The following is a 17357-nucleotide window of genomic DNA, read 5'->3' as shown; positions in this document are numbered from 1 at the left end:
TTCCAGCTGCTGGAATAAGACTAAACAACTCACGATACCTTCAGGATTTTGCCTCTTCCTCGAGTTTCACGTTTTAGATAAACACAAATTTCCTACCTCTAATTTTAACTCTTGGTTGCTGATTACATTATCAAATATTTTAATATTAGCAAACATTGTCCACTTACGAAAGTTTTCCCCAATTTTTTCCCAAAGGACACCCTTGACTCCAGCCAAAGCTTTTAAAAACAATGAAGTAAACTGATTTTTATTTGCTCCTAATGCAAACAAACTAGTAAGTGCATACCAATCACTGCTTTTCATCACAACACTTTACAGCTGATTTCTGACAGTTACCTCGAGCTGGAAGTAAAGTAGGAATCATCATTGTCATCATTATACTTCGTTCTTGGTTTTGCTATGATTGGCGTTTCCTGTTCAATGGTCTGCATATCTGAAGTCACTGAATGTGAAATACCACTTGAGGAAACAGAGAATAAATGGAAAAAAATTACGTTAGTTCATGAAGACACTTGTGTTCACGAAAGAATGAATTTTTAATCCATACCCTCAACAAAAATAAATTTATTAGTGGGGTTAAACACATGAGCAATAAAAACATTTTTTTTGGGATAATCATTGAAAAATACTGCCCCTTAGTGAGGACTGTAACTAATTACACAAAACAGTCCCATATATCAGTCACGTTTATGGCACCCACTTAATGACAAGTCACACTTATTTCCTTTTTTCTAAGAATCAAATTCGGAATTTTTCATGCTATACTGAATAGTAGAGTAAAGCAAACAATTGAAGAAAGGAAAGAATAATGAGAAAAGACTTCTAAAGTTGAATTAACACGGAAAATCCCTTCACGATTAGCAAACTGGTTCACAGCCCGAACTGCAGACGCGGCGTCTCACATACCTCCGGCCGCTCCCGAAGCCCATGCCGAGCCTCTCCGAGTCCACCTTTTTCTTGCCGCTCACGTTCACCTTTTCGTCTTTCTTCATTTGAATTTCAAGATCCTTATAGGCTAATCGTAATGATGAAACACTGCCAGGAGAACGAAACGCTCCTTAATTTAGCTTGAAATCTGTGTTCTTAAGTTAAAATACTCAGCAGAATCAAACATGTCACTCATACTTTTAGCTTCGTGCTTCTTTCCATAATTAACAATTGTGAAAGAAAGCTGGCTTTTTTGCCTAAAGGCCTTTTTTTGAGTAGATGCTCAAGAAAATCTGAATGAGTTTCCAGCCACTTTTTGATTGCTGATGAACTTACATTACTGTTCTAGTTTATATGACCTATTATCACATAATGATAATTTACACTACCTATTATGTAATAACAATGTACACCAAAATTACTTCTATATAGGAGGGTAAAAAGCAGAATTTCTCAGTTGGACTAATATTTTATTATACTTCCACACTACATATCAAAAGTACAAGGTTAGTCTCATTGGTTTGCTCTGGTTTAAGATTTAAAAAACATATAAATTTGACTAACAAAATGAGGATAAAATCCCATGATCATCTCAATAGATTCAGAGAAAGCATTTGAAAAGATCCAACATCCATTTATGATAAAAAATTTTGAATAAAATGGGTATAGAAGGAAATTACCTCAACATAATATAGGCCATATATGACAAATCCACAGCCAACATCACATTCAACAGGGAAAAATTGAAAGCCATCCCTCTGAGAACAGGAACAAGACAAGGGTGTCCACTCTTGCCACTCCTATCTGACACAGTACTGGGAGTTTTGGCCAGAGCAATTAGATAAGAAAAAGAAATTAAAAAGGAATCCAAATTGGCAAGGAAGAAGTGAGACTCCCACTGTTTGCAGATGACACGATTCCATGTATAGAAAACCCTAAAGAATCCATTAGAAAACTATTAGAAATCATCAACAACGACAGCAAAGTTGCAGAGTACACAACTTACAAAAATCAGTTGCATTTCTATACTCTAATAATGAACTAACAGAAAGAGAACTCAAGAACACAATCTCATTTACAATTGCAACAAAAAATCTAGGAATAAATTTAACCAAGGAGGTGAAAGAAGTATATAATGAAAACTATAAGACATTATTGAAAGAAATCGATGAGGACATAAAGAAATGGAAAGAGATTCCATGCACATGGATTGCAAGAATATACGTAGTTAAAATGTCCATGCTACTTAAAGCAATCTGCAGATTCAATGCAATCCCAACCAGAACCCCAATGACATTCTTCACATAAATAGAACAAAGAATCATAAAATTCATATGGGGCAAAAAAAGACCCCAAATAGCTAAAGCAATCCTGAGAAAAAACAATAAAGTTGGAGGCACCACAACCCTGACTTCAAAATATACTACAAAGCTACAGTAATCAAAACAGCATGGTACTGGTACAAAAACACACACAGATCAATGCAACAGAATTGAAAGCCCAGAAACAAAACCACACATCTACGGACAGCTAATCTTCAACAAAAGAGCCAAGAATATACAATAGAGAAAGGAAAGTCTCTTCAATAAATGGAGTTGAGAAAATTGGATAGCCACATGCAAAAGAATGAAAGTAGACCATTCTCTTATACCATACACAAAAATTAACTCAACATGGATTAAAAACTTGAAGGTTCGATATGAAACCATAAAACCTCCAGAAGAAGATATAGACAGTACACTCTTTGACATTAGTCTTAGAAGGATCTTTTCAAATACCATGTCCAAGGGAAACAAAAGAAAAAATAAACAAGTGGGACTTCATCAGACTACAGACTTCTGCAAGGCAAAGGAAATCAGGAACAAAATGAAAAGACAACCCACCAACTGGGGGAAAACACTTGTAAATCATATATCCAACAAGGGGTAATCTCCAAAATATATAAAGAACTCACACAACTCAAAAACAAAAAGACAAACAATGCAATAAAAAAAATGGGCAGAGGATATGAACAGACATTTTTCCAAAGAAGATAGACAGATGGCCAACAGGCACATGAAAAGACGTTCAACATCACTAATTGTTAGGGAAATGCAAATCAAAACTACATGAGAGATATCACCTTGGTTATAATCACCAAGACAAAAAATAACCAATGCTGGAGAGGATGTGGAGAAAAGGGGACCCTCATACACTGCTGGTGGGAATGCAAGGCAGTGCAGCCACTATGGAAAACAGTATGGAGATTCCTTAAAAAGTTAATAATAGAAATACCATATGACCCAGCTGTCCCACTACTGGGTATCTATCCTAAGAACCTGAAATCAACAATTCTAAGAGACTTACACACCCCTATGTTCATCGCAGCATTATTCACAGTAGCCAAGACGTGGAAGCAACCCCAGTGCCCATCAACTGATAACTGGATAAAGTAGATGTGGTGTATATAGACAATGGAATACTACTCAGCCATAAAAAAAGATAAAAGCGTGCCATTTGCAACAACATGGATGAAGCTTGAGGGTAGGACGTTAAGTGAAATAGGCCAGAGAAAGACAAACACCATATGATTTCACTCATATCTGGAAGATAAACATATGGACAAAGAGAACAGATCAGTGGTTACCAGAGGGGAGGGGTGTTGAAGGGGTGGACAAAAGGGGTAAAGGGGCACATATGTATGGTGACTGACAAATAATAGTGCACAACTGAAGTTTCACAATGTTCTAAACTATTATGACCTTAATAAAATAATTTAAAATATATATATACACATAAATTTGACTTTATAAATACAGTCACACGTTGCTTGGTGATGGGGACATGTTCTGAGAAATGCGTCGTGAGATGATTTCGTTGTTGTGCAAGCATCCCAGAGTGCGCTAACACAAACGTAGACGGCACAGCCTCCTGCACACCTAGGCTCTACGGTACTAATCTTATGGGACCACCATCGGATACATGGTCCGTCGCTGACCGAAATGTCATTAGGCAGCACATGACTAGACAAATTCAGAAGGGGTTACTTAATTGCAAAACGATTCCTTGGTTTATGAGAAAATTTCCTGTAGTGTCTCTCTATGTAATCCGGCTTCTGGGAGCATTTACAATGGAGCAGTCATTCCTCGGGCAACGGTTTCTCCTGCACCACCAGTCAGACACCAATCATCTATTTATCAAACACCTGTTACCAATAGTGCACCAACGGGGTAAAAGACATCTAGAATACCATCCCTTACACTCAGATTTCTAAAAATGCTATAAATACTTAATTTTTCATAAAAACCTATGCCTATATTCGCACTAACAAGAGCATTTGTTATATTACTAAGATAGCAACAAAATGGCAGAGCCCTGAAAAGTGATATACCTCCCTTATCAGGATGCGTCAGCTACCATCTATTTTACAAAATTGTGTAAAATGTCATGAATCCCTCACAAGAAAGACACTATATAAACTCCATAATAATATAAATATATTGCTGTGTAGTAACAGGGAATGACAACAGAATCTCTTACTAGGAAACAATAATCTTGTTTTTGCTGTTTCCTTCTTTAACGAGTCAACAGGATTTTTTTGTTTTGTTTCTGACAGTTTGGTTTCTTTACTATTATTCCTACAGAAAAGGAATAATGCCTAGGCAACACGCAGACCCATTTTATTACTCAGAAAATAAAGAAATAAGAAAACAACAGATCTGTTTAAAATCACAAATAGATATAACTGTAGCAACAGTCTTCTGGAGAAGATGAAGGCGTGGGAATGAACAAGTTCTACTAGAAAGCTATGAGATGGGAAAGTTTTCCCTCTGAGGACATCTGACGTGGGTCTGTCGCTCGTTAAAAGCATGCACTTTGACATCCAGGCTTTCTGCAACACGCTCTGGCAGCACTGAGGGAATCCAGAGCCAGGACTCCTGCTCAGAAAGGCAGGGCCCGTCCCAGCAGCAGCTCAAGGGACAGCCCGCAAGACAGGCCAGGCAGGGGAGCAGCTCCGGCCGCAGCCCTGCCTCCTCCTCCTCCCAACTGTGCCCAGAGACACCCCTGAGGACGGGCCCAGAAACTGCCAGAAGGCGAGGATGGGGCTACTGCACGGACAGTTTAGTTTCACAGTCTGACCACACAAGAAACAACACTGCTCCGGACAGTTCACTGAACTGAAATAACTCTATTTACAGTGGAGGGGAGGAAGACATTTCCTCTACCCTCTGGGTCCTTCTGGCTGGGCTCTGAATGGCATTCACACGAGACAGAATACCAGGAGAAAATCACACAAAGCTTTATAACATGTAGACATGGGAGAGACTCAGGAAAACTGAGCAGCTTGCCAAAAGAGCAGAAGCTCTCATCTTAAATACCATCTTCAGCTAAAGACAAAGGAGGATGTTGGGGGGTTGGTTTGGGGGCTTCAAAGGGGAGGAAGGCAAGTCACATGGAAATGGAGAAGCAAATGTTTGGTAAACAGAACTATGATAAGAGTGGGCTTAGCAAGGACCCTCCCAGCCTATGGGATACCCAGAGTTATCTGTGCTGATGGCCTGTCCTGGGAACGGCCTTTATTTTAAATCTCTTTTAGGCAGTTAGGGGGAAGGTCAAAGTTTCTTCCAGAGTCTTTTGTCCTTAAAAATAAGGCAAAGCAAAGAGACAAAGAGACACATTTTGGGGTGGTCAATTCTGATCTCCCACAACAGCCATTAAAAAAATTAACTTGGAGAAGAATAACGCTGTCACATCTTAAGGATAAAAGGTGCACTTTCTCATAGCTGAGCAGCCCAGCAGGCATTTGGTGGAACTGAGCTGTGATGGGTCTGAGAGGCAGGACAGTGATGAAGGCACAGTGGTGCAGCTGTTCTGAACAAGGCCAAGAAAGCTGTCAGACTGGGCTCCCCAATCAAATTCAGAAACGCTCCATGACCTGCAGATTCGCTTCTGCGCTGTATTAAGCAGTCCTGACGAAAGACACAGGCTGGTGCTCCTTCTGGCATCTAGACGCTCCCTCCGTCCACAGGCCCTGCAGGAAGGGAGCTGGTGCTTTCTGCAGTCCACGTCCTCTGTGCTGACCAGACACTGGACTTGACCCGCTCTCTCAGAAAATCTCACACACGAGCAGTCTGGACAGAGCCCACCTGAGCCCACCGAGAAGAGCCATCTGAACACTCAGATTTAACCTTCCGCCTTTCCCAGGGCTTAGTCAGAGAAATTAAAGTGAAATGTGTGAAAACAAAATAAATTTTACATCAAGTATTTCAAACCATATTTAACCTAAATACAGTGTAGTGCTGCCCCCTATGTTCTGTGAGCTAAATGACAAGGAGAGAGAATTTGGAACGGTGGGCACTTCCCAGACCACGTCTGCACAGCACACGGTTAGTGTGAACAGCAAGAAGTCACATTGATGGAGCGCGCTCTACGCCCCAGGCACCGAGTGAGGCACCCGAAGGAGCATTCACTACGTTAATCCTCAAAACCACCTCAGAAAACAAGCAGTAGTATTTTCTTCATCACACCGTTGTAGTAACTCAGGCTAAAGCGGATAAAATAGACATGAAAATAAGAGAAAAACCCATATAAACAAAATAAACACACATAAAAACCAGGGATCCAGGTGGCTTTCCTTTCGGTGTCACGTGCCCTCCCTTGCTTCTCTCCTTATGACCTCTGACACGCAATCACAAGCACTCTGCAGGGGCCATATTTCCTTTGTTTCCCACACAAAGGAAAACCTCTCAAGAGCCTCAAATGTCTGCTTAAAACCAGTCTCTTGACAGCCCCCTGGCTCCCAGTTTCTTCCCCATGCTCCCTGTCCTGGCTGTCACTACCAAACTCACCTTCCGAAATACGCCCTTCCCCACAGCACTCCTTAAGGAGCTCTTTCTGCCTCTCGGATAAACTGTAAAACTACCAGCCTGACGGCAAGGCGCTCCACGTTATCACTCAGCTTCTCCAATCCAGGCAGGTCGCCCAGTACAGGCGTCTGAATTCCTTCTTCTTCACTTTCTTTTTCTCCCTCTCCCTCTCTTCTGTGCCAATCTGACTCTGAGACCCCTTCAGGATCCAGGCTCAAAACCTTTGGAGATACCACCATGCCTATAGCCTTCCATCATATATTTAGAATTTAGTCGCTAAGTCCAATGGGGCTTCAGATTACAAATACTTTTTCATCATTGGGATATAATTCACATACCATAAAATTCACCCTTTTAAAGTGTACAATTCCACGGTGTTTAGTATATTCACAGATCACGCCATCATCACCACTATATAATTCCAGAACACTTTCATAACCCCAAAAAGAAACCCCATACCCATTAGCGTCACTCCCCCTTCCCTCCTGCTCCTCCCTTAGCCCCTGGCAACCACTAGTCTGCTTTCTGTCTCTATGGATTTGGTTATTTTGGAAATTTCACATACGTATACGGAATCATACAATATGTGGTCTTTTGTGACCCCCTTCTTTCTTAGCACAAACTTTGCAAGATTTATCTATGTCGTAGCAGTATCAGTACCATATTCCTTTTTACGGCTGAGTAATAGTCCATTGTATGGCTATACCACCTTTTGTTGATCTACTCATCAGTTTATGAGCATTTGGGTTGCTGTTTCTCCTCTTTGGCTACAGGAATTAATGCTGCTATGGACACTCCTGTACAAGCTTTTGTGTGGATGTGTGTTTTCATTTCTCTGAGTATACACTGAGGGATGGAATTGCTGGGTCATGTGGTAACACTATGTTTAACTTTTTACATTGCCACCAGTAATATATGAGGGTTCCAATTTCTCTGCATTCTTGTCAACACTTGTCATTGTCTGTCTTCTTGAGTGAAGTGGTACCTCCTTGTGGTTTTGATATGCATTTCCCTAATGACTAACGATGTTGAGCATCTTTCATGCGAAAATACCTCCTGACACATTTCTGTCTTTCTCTTCTCATTGACACCATCCCAATCCTGCCCTCACAACTTCAACCAGAAATTGTTGCTGCTCTCCCCTTGCCAGTAGTCTCTCTTTCAATCTACACGTCAATACGTTATTAGTTTTCATAAAACTAAATTTTGCATTACCCTCCTCACACACATGTAAAAATAAAGGGCATTTGGAAAGCAAATCTCAGAGTTGATTAATTAACAGCTTTATTGACTAAAAACGTATCACTACAACTAGATTAAACTTACATTGATTCTTCGTTAGGCGCCGCCCTGGCCAGAACGTCTTCCGTTTCCTTCATTTTATCCACAGCTTGGGCTTGTTTTTCAATTTCATTAAAGCACGTATTTGACAGTCTCTGGGCTCCCAAGCTTCCCTTTTTGGCCCCAAGCTAGAAGATAAATAAGATTACATTCTACCCAAACTGTTTGAAGACTCCTGCGACAATCGTAACACGTACTGAGCTTGATCACCTGCTGGGCACTGTGACAAGCACTTTACATTTGTTCCCTGACTCAGTCCTCACAACTCTGAAGTTGGCGTAACAATAATTTATTCCCAATTTATAGAGGAGGACCTGAAGCTCACACGAGTTGAGGGACTTGGCCAAGATCACACGGCCAGTAAGTGACGAAGTCAGGACTCGAGCCCTGGCACCACCTCCTGAGCGGAGCCTCTCAAAGGAGTCACGGCATCTGAAAGCTCCGCAGACGACAACCCTCCAAACCTCGAGAGACGGCCTTGCTTAAAGGAACGCAACCACGACAGAAACTCGGGGAGCCTCTGCTGATTGTCTTAAGAACTTTGTCATTGACAGAAGAATGTTAAACACCGATTCTAGAAAATCCTCACTAAGTATAACATTCACCTCATTGATCAAAACACACACCCTTGATCAAAGCCACATTTATTATGATATGGCTCAAAACAAACAAACATAACACCACGAGAGCGGCTTCCTCGAGTGCAGCAGCTATTGCGGAGCTGAACTACGGATATTTTATACAGAATACTCACCCCTTTTTTAGCTTGACTGGGTTTCTTTTTTATGATAGAGGAAACCTCTGTCAAAAAATAAAGAGTAGAAAGTCAGACCAATAGAAATACATAATTTTTCTTTAAAAAATTCTAAGATACTATATATTATTATTTAAGAGACGATAACATTTTCCACATTAGTTTGTCACCCAGAAGACTCAAGTGTAGGAGTGTGCTTTACATTAACAGAGTTTCATCAAAACGGAGTCCTCAGTATTTCCACATCATATCCAAACTCGGGGAAAAGATATTTTTTGGACACCACACTGAAGAGAAGTAAGGAGCCTGAGCTCGCCCCATTCATCAATTTCTTCAGGAGCATTTCTTACGTTTATTAGAACAAACTCTCCTATTAACCTCTACTACTCAAAAACTTTCAAAATTATTATAATTTTTTTTGGCTGAGGAAGATTTGCCCTGAGCTAACATCTGCTGCCAATCTTCCTCTTTTTTTATTGTATGTGAGCCGCCACCACAGCATGGCCACTGACAGACGAGTGGTGTAGGTCCATGCCTGGGGACCAAACCTGGGTTACCAAAGCAGAGCATGCCACTAGGTAAAACCACTAGGCCACTGGGGCTGGCCCTCAGAATTATTTTAAAATATACAGTTAGCCAGGCATTCTGTAGACAACTAAAGCAGACAGTGATGTGCTTTTCCACCCCGACTTATTTTTTTATTACAGTAAAATTGGATTATAACATTCTATAGCTTTCAGATGTACATCATAATATATTTCCAATTCTGTGTAGATTACATCATGTTCACCCCCCAACTTATTAGTATTCTATTATTTTAGGAGCAGTACTTTCTAAATTGCACAAAAATATATGATACTTTTAGATAAAGTTCCTTAAAAATCATTTTCTGGGCAAATTTTAATCAGAGATTATATATTCTGTCCTTAAATTATGTTTAAGATACCCAGGAAGAATAAAATCTTACTTTTTGTCTTACAAAGATGAGAATGTGCTTTAACAGGAAAAGACAGCATAAAACCACAAACAACAAAAGATTAAAATCTTTAGCTCTAATGAGAGAACACCACCATTACGTCTCATGTGAAGAAAAGATCCACGGAAATTTTTCTTTCCACCACGTTCTTTTAGATTTGTATTGTAGTCACATAATCTGCTCCTAACCTCCCACGAGTCTATTAACACATGCTGAAAACATCTAGAACATTTCTAATAGTTTAGTTTTTACCAAAGCAGTTACTTTCCAATTAAGGCAGTGTGATATGCACTAATTTCAGATTATAATTCCATGATTAAAATTAAAGATTAAGGTCCCCTGGTATAAAATCAGAAAGAGAATAAAATGTTAAGACCTCTTGAGTAAACACAAGGGACGTGGCTGCTCTGATTTCTGCTGATGCTGCGAACGTCAACCAGCCCAACTCAAACTGGCCAATCAAAGCGCCACGGCAACCTCAGGCGGGGACGCAGGCTGCTGCATTTCATGTCAACAAGCTAGCCAAAACAGAACAACATCCTTTGCTTGATAAAATCTCATTAATAGATTAATAATCATGATGCCAAATTACTCCATAAATTCTAGGCAGAATGTAAAGGCAGGACCCATGTTTTTCCTAAAGAATCTTACTCTCTAAATCAGAATACAGAGTCTCATGCATGTTACCTAAAGCAGCCTTGGTCGGCGCATTAAGACCATCCACACTTGGTCCTTGTTCTTGTCCACCTGAAAGTTAAAAATATTGATATTAATGCAGAAAATATACTCATCAAGTGTGCTTTTGAATATGTAATACATTCCACTTGCTCAGAACTACATTATCTTCTCCAATTGTGCCAATGATCCTCTTTCTTTTTAGCTCCATATTCTATCATTCTAAGAATTTTCATTTAAAAGTCCATTAAAATAGAAGTGTCTCTTTTATCCAGTCGCTTTATAGAATAAAAATGTTACTGGTCTCCCTAGTAATTATCACTTAAAATTCTACCTATGATCCGGTGTTTTAAAGCAAACCGTTTTGGGATACCTAGTACACACGTGCACTGCCCACCCAATATATTTTAATATTGGAAATTCTAACACCAATTATATTAACGATAGAAACCTAAATTTTCAGTTGCCAGGAAATCTGCCATATTTTCTAGTTTACCTAAAAAATGATGCTGGTTAGGAATTCTGTTAAGTCTTCATTAAAAAGTATTCTATTATTTTATTTATCACTTTAAAAATAGAGGGGCTGGCCCCGGGGCCGAGTGGTTAAGTTCGCGCACTCCGCTGCAGGCGGCCCAGGGTTTCATTGGTTTGAATCCTAAGCACGGACATGGCACCACTCATCCAGCCACGCTGAGGCAACATCCCACATGCCACAACTAGAAGGACCCACAACGAAGAATGTACAACTATGTACTGGGGGGCTTTGGGGAGAAAAAAGAAAAAAACAAAAAATCTTAAAAAAAAATGGATAAACAAAATGCTATATATCCATGCAATGGAATATTATTTGGCCATAAAAATTAAATGAAATACTGACACATGCTCCAACATGGATGAATCTTGAAAAAATTATGCTAAGCACAAGAAGCAGCTCACAAAAGACCACTTATTGTATGATTGCATACGTACGAAATGTCCAGAATAGGCAAATCTTTAGACAGGAAGCAGACTAGTGGTTGCTCATGGCTGGGGGCAGGGGCAGGGGAGAATGGCGAGCGCCTGCTAATGGGTATGGGGTTTCTTTTTGGGCTGCTGAAAATGTTCTGGAATTAGATAGTGGCGATGGTGGCACAACCTTGTGAATATACCAAACACCAAGGAATTGTACACTTCAAAAGGGTGAATTTTATGGTGTGTGAATTATATCTCAACACAGCTGTTATGTAAAAAATGGCAGGCCCAACAGTGGCTTAGGGCAAACTCTGTTTATTTTTATAAATATTTAAAAGGTAAACCCTAGTTAAGGCATTTAAATAGGCAAAGCAGGATGAGTGAGAAAAATGACATTCTGTAGAAAAAGAACTGACCACGGGGGCTAGCCCCGTGGCCGAGTGGTTAAGTTCGCGCGCTCCGCTGCAGGCAGCCCAGTGTTTTCGTTGGTTCGAATCCTGGGCGTGGACATGGCACTGCTCATCAAGCCACACTGAGGCAGCGTCCCACATGCCACAACTAGAAGGACCCACAACCAAGAATATACAACTACGTACTGGGGGGCTTTGGGGAGAAAAAGGAAAAAATAAAATCTTAAAAAAAAAAAAAAGAACTGACCACGTGTTTACTGATTCCCTACTGGCCAGGAGCTCCTCTGGGCACTGGAGAAACAGCAGTGAATAAGGACACATCGGCAGAGTATTTTAGGCCCAATATTCTATTTGTTAAAATTCTTTTTTTCTCTCCTCCTCATTGTGTAACCTTTAAGTTTATTCGAGACTGCACGTTGTCACTCAGTGCTGACGAATGAAATACTGGGTTAAGCCTTGGGATGACAAGTCTCCCTAACTAACGGCTGAGTGAGAAAAATTCTGGACGGAGAAGAAGGGGGAAAGTGCCGTGGCAGGTGGAAGAGGAGGCGGAACGCTAAACAATACAACTTTTAGGAGCAACTCTCAGCTAAGAATGTAGATTTAAACATGTTTCCAAGAACAAAAGCTTGCTCCGCGTTTAGTTGTCTTAGTTTTCCCTTAGTAAAACAAACTGAGACACCTGGCCTTCAGGGGTACTCGGATCTCCTGGGGCCGGTAACCTTCGCTCCCCAAAGGCCTTGTATGCTAACGAGTTGTCGTAACAACAAGATTCAAGTTATCACCTGTACTTTCAGAAGGTACGAACCCCCCTTCTCACTCTGTTAGTCAGGAGAGTGTCGGCCTCACTTTTTCTCTTCTCTCCTTACGGATAATGACAAACTGATGAACGGCTCAGGTAAATTCTTCACCTCAAAAAAAGAATCTCTCCCCGGAGGAGCTCACAACCTGGTGGAAGGGACACACAGTGGGCACACAGTGGGCATGATAACTCCCAGAGCGGAGGTGCGTGTGCCAGGACAGCACACAGCGTGTGGTTGTGACTGGGAGCGCTCGCTGGCCAGACACCGTAACTCAACACCAGAGAGGGAACTTTCCTTTACAACACGCTCCACGACTCCACTCTCACCGACGGCTGAATGCCCATCTCTTTTAAGACTCTTTTCTTGATAAACACTGTTTACTCTCCAACCATCCAGCAAAGTCCTTCCCAGAAAGTTTCTCAATACTGCCACCCCGTCGTAAGGTCAGTGACCGTGTAGACTTCTGTGCTAAGTTCCTTTTAAAGCAGCGCTAGGCTCAGTTCTGCAAGCCAGCACTTTCGGCATGGACTCCAGGAGCTCCCCGCTGAGTTGTCAAGGGTTACATTTTTGTGTCACTTTACACTAACATTCTGGCTAACAGAAGATGCTCAATTTTAAAACAGAAAGAGTTGACATCTTGACCCATGTTATTCATTTCACATAAGTGACTTTTAAAATGTAAGCAATTCATATATTCACAATATATATAATCCCACAATAAAGTCATCAACTGTGAATCATTAGGTATCAATTCTCTTTTTTTTTTTGAGGAAGATTAGCCCCGAGCTAACTACTGCCAATCCCCCTCTTTTTGCTGAGGAAGACTGGCCCTGAGCTACCATCCATGCCCATCTTTCTCTACTTTATATGTGGGACGCCTACCACAGCATGGCTTGCCAAGTGGTGCCATGTCCACACCTGGGATCCAAACCCACGAACCCTGGGCCACTGAGAAGCAGAATGTGCAAACTTAACCGCTGCACCACCGGGCTGGCCCCAGGCATTAATTCTTTATAGAACAGTTTTTTAAATTGAAATCTTGTGTTTTGATTATAAAGGTGACATACAATCACTGTAAAAGTTCAATCACTTCAAAACTGTATCAAGATGAAAATGAAAATCCTCAGTAATTTCATTCTCCAGTTAACAATTTGGTGTGTGCCTTCCAGAATTTCTGTGCGTGTATATTTTTTGTTCCTATTTTTTTACAAAAATGAGATCACAGTCCACGTTCAGTTATCTTGTTCCCCACTTTATAACCTATCACAGACAGCCTTCCCTATTAAATACAAGGGTCTTATTTTCTAACAGTTTCACAGCATGCCATGGAACCATAGGCTAGCATTGTATGACCGTTCTAAAGGCTACCTTGATGATTTGCTGGAGTGGTTTCCACATTCCTTGATGCTAAAGAGGATGGTTCTGGTTGTGCTGACGCCCACCCTGGGCCACTCACCTGAAGCAAAGTGAGAAAAGTCATTAGCAGACAAAGCAAGAAAAGTCACAGAAAAACAAGCAAAGCAGGGAAAACCCTAATCATTTAAATAGTCACTTTCTGAGGACCCGGATTAGTGGGAAGAAGGGTAATATTAAAGCATGTCTATTCTTAAGTTTCTGTTTCAAAGCTCAAATTCTTTATTTTTCCTCCATTTTTTAAGTAAAATTTCTATTTTGCAATAATTTCAGATTTACATTAAAGTTGCAAAGCAAGTACAGAGCTCCCATATACTCTTCCCTCAGTTTCCTCTCACGCTGTAACACCCATGGTACATTTTTACAACTAAGAATCATCATTGCTACACCATTATTAGCTAAACTCCAGACTTTATTTGGATTTCGCCAGGTTTCCCACCAAGGTCTCTTTTCTGCTCCAGGATCCCCCCCTGCATTTGTCGTGTCTCCTTAGTCCCCTCTGGTTTGTGTCAGTTTCTCCATTTTTCCTCGTTTTTCATGACCTTGAAACTTTGGAAGGGCACTGGTCAGGGATGTTGTAGAATGCCCCTCAGTTTGGATCTGGCTGATGTTTTCTCACGATTAGACTCTTTTTGGGGAAGGATACCACGGAGGGGAGGGCCATTCTCACCGGTGTGTCCACAAGACTGAACGCTGGTGGCACTACCCTCCGTCACCTGGTTAGGGGGGGTGCCTGCCAGTCTTTTCCCTGTAAAGTTACCCTTCTCCCTTCCATCCTCTGGCCCTGGGAAGCAAGTCACTAAGTCCCACCCACAGTCAAACGGGGAGGGGGGGGTTAAGCTCCACCTCCTGAAGGGGGGAGTATCTATATGTACGGTTTAGAATTCTTCTATAAGGAAGACTGTCCCCTCTCCCCATTTATTTATTCCATTGCCTATTTGTATCAGTACAGACTCACGGGTATTGATTTTATTCTTTGGATTATAATCCAATACTGTCATTATTTATTTTGTTGTTCGAATCGTTCCAGCTTCGACTGGGAGCTCTTTCAGGTTGGTTCCCGAGTCCTTTAGACATGCCCTCATCCCTTCCTCACTTTCTACTACAGATGCTCCAGGCTCCCCGGCCCCAGCAGCCCCAGCCCTAGAATCCGCCATTTCTCCGCTGGGAGCCCCGGCTCCTTTTTTTGGAGAATGGTATTCGGAAACCGAGATCCGGGTGCTGGGTGTGCTCATTGTACTGGGGGGTCAGTGTCCCTAGGCCCTCTCAGTGCATAGAGCTACATGATACGTATATGTCTATAATTAGTTCTCCATCTATATACAGAAGAGAGAGAGAGAGAGAAGTAAGCATGAATTCACACTAATATCTCCGACTCTACTCCACACCAAACCGGCCCTCTCCCTTCAGCCCAGCGTCCCTGTCCCTAAGATCCCTCAGCTGCTAATCGTGGGCATTCTGTATCTAGCTCTGTGTTAACCACGGCTACAGATCACAATAGAAGAACTTCTCTTTTTTTTTGTTTTCTGTCACCCTGCTTTTCGATAACTATTTCTAGTAACTACTGACTTCCTCAACGATAACATGTATGTGCAAATTATACTAGCAAAAAAAAAGTTCAACAGTTTATACAACTTCACACAATTTTTACTTGAAAACTAGTTAAAGAATGGCTTGAGCAGCCGTTAGGCAAATAATGCCACCGCCCCAGTGGGCCTGGGAGGAGGCGGGGCAGCCAGCAGACCACCTGAGGCTCTAACCAGGGTCAGCAAACATCTCCTTAAAGGACCCGTTAGTAATATTTTAGGTTTTGCGGGCCTCGTGTTCCCTGACCTAAGCAGTTTGGGGAAAGTCCACAGGAGGACCATGGACTGTTGTTACTGCTACCATCGGACCACAAAGAAGAAGATGATACTTAGAGCATTTATTGAAGGCTTACCTTGCGCTAGGTACTAATTATCTGTATTAACTCATTTCATTCTCACAATAGCCTTGAGATACGTTCTATGTACCCAGCTAAACAGGGGCACTGAGATTCAAACCCCTATTAAAATTCAGGTTTAAAAGCCTGTCTTTGTTCTTTGTCAGTTCCCAAGCTCTGAAGGGGCAGTGGCAGACTGCTGAAACCCTCTCTCAGATTCCCAGCAGCTCGGCAGAGGACGAGCGACTAAATTCCAGCCAGCAGGATCCGAGCGGAAGAGATGTGTACTACCTCTGGACGATTTTTGTAAGAGGACGGGACTTTCCTGGATGCCTGTCTCCTTCCTATCGCCGGGAAGGGTCATGAACTGAGCAGCCGCTCCGGACTGGGATGGAAGCCACATACGCAGAGCAGCAGAGTAAAGCCCCCAGTCAAGCCGGGCAGCCTGCCTCCGAACTCTGCGGGCAGCCTAAGCTCTGGCTTAAGTGACTGCATTTCAGCGTTGTCTGCAACAGCGGCTTAGCCTGTATCCTAACTGAAACACTTTAAATATAGACCCCTCAGAACTGTCAGAGGAAGCACACTTTAAAACTACGTGGAGCATCATACATACCTCAGGAGAAGCATGAGAGGCAAAGAAATCTTCCTCCTTTGGTGGAGGGGATGCAGGCGGAACCACACAGCTATCAAGCCACAGCTAGGACAAAACACAAAGCCTGCTCAGCATCTCCCCGGCTCAAAAGGGCTTTATTCAACCGTCTTCACTCCTTTCCGGAGACGTGTTTGCAGAAGAGTGGTACTTTCCCTTAGCACAAAATCAGCAGCACGCCTACACAGGCCCCTGAGCACACTTTCTAACACATCTACCCAGGAACTTTTCCTTCCAAACTGTGAAGAAGCCAAGTGCCCAGACGCACAAGCCTTTTCTGAAAGGAAAGATCAAGGACTTCACATCGAAGGGCAGATTCCAAAGCACAGTCAGGCCTCATTATCTGTGGTTCCGTATTTGGGAATTCGCCTACTGGCTGTAATCTACTTGTAACCCCACAATGAGTACTCGAGGCGTTTCTGCAGTCATTCGCAGGCACATGCACAGGAGCAAAGAATCTGAGCCGCGAGGTGCAGGTTCCCAGCGGAAGGCGACTCTGCCCTCGTTTCAGCTCTCATGCTGTAAACACGTGTCGTTTGTGTGGTCTATTTACTGACACGTTTTTCACATTTTTTGCTTTTTGTTGGTGATTTCAGTTTAAAATGGCCCCGGCGCACAGCGCTGAAGCGCCACCTGGTGTCTCACACACACACACACACACACACACACACACACACACACACACACACAC

The 17357-nt window shown here is 42.0% G+C and overlaps 1 protein-coding gene across 1 annotated transcript in view; it reads right to left on the bottom strand.

The window, feature by feature from the left end:
* Window positions 1–17357, bottom strand: part of ARFGAP3 (ADP ribosylation factor GTPase activating protein 3) — a 55511-nt gene that overhangs the window by 22829 nt on the left and 15325 nt on the right. Inside the window, exons 5-11 of the mRNA XM_046646481.1 lie at window positions 16631–16714; window positions 14052–14139; window positions 10532–10591; window positions 8869–8915; window positions 8100–8242; window positions 907–1035; window positions 337–459 (exon numbers count right to left, since the gene is read on the bottom strand). Of these exons, the coding sequence (XP_046502437.1) occupies window positions 337–459; window positions 907–1035; window positions 8100–8242; window positions 8869–8915; window positions 10532–10591; window positions 14052–14139; window positions 16631–16714 (674 nt within the window). The remainder of the gene's footprint in view (window positions 1–336; window positions 460–906; window positions 1036–8099; window positions 8243–8868; window positions 8916–10531; window positions 10592–14051; window positions 14140–16630; window positions 16715–17357) is intronic.

Source organism: Equus quagga, chromosome 19 (genome assembly GCF_021613505.1).
Source record: "Equus quagga isolate Etosha38 chromosome 19, UCLA_HA_Equagga_1.0, whole genome shotgun sequence".
Classification (NCBI taxonomy): domain Eukaryota; kingdom Metazoa; phylum Chordata; class Mammalia; order Perissodactyla; family Equidae; genus Equus; species Equus quagga.
Note: the sequence above shows the minus strand (reverse complement) of the source record. Positions and strands in the feature narration are given on the sequence as shown.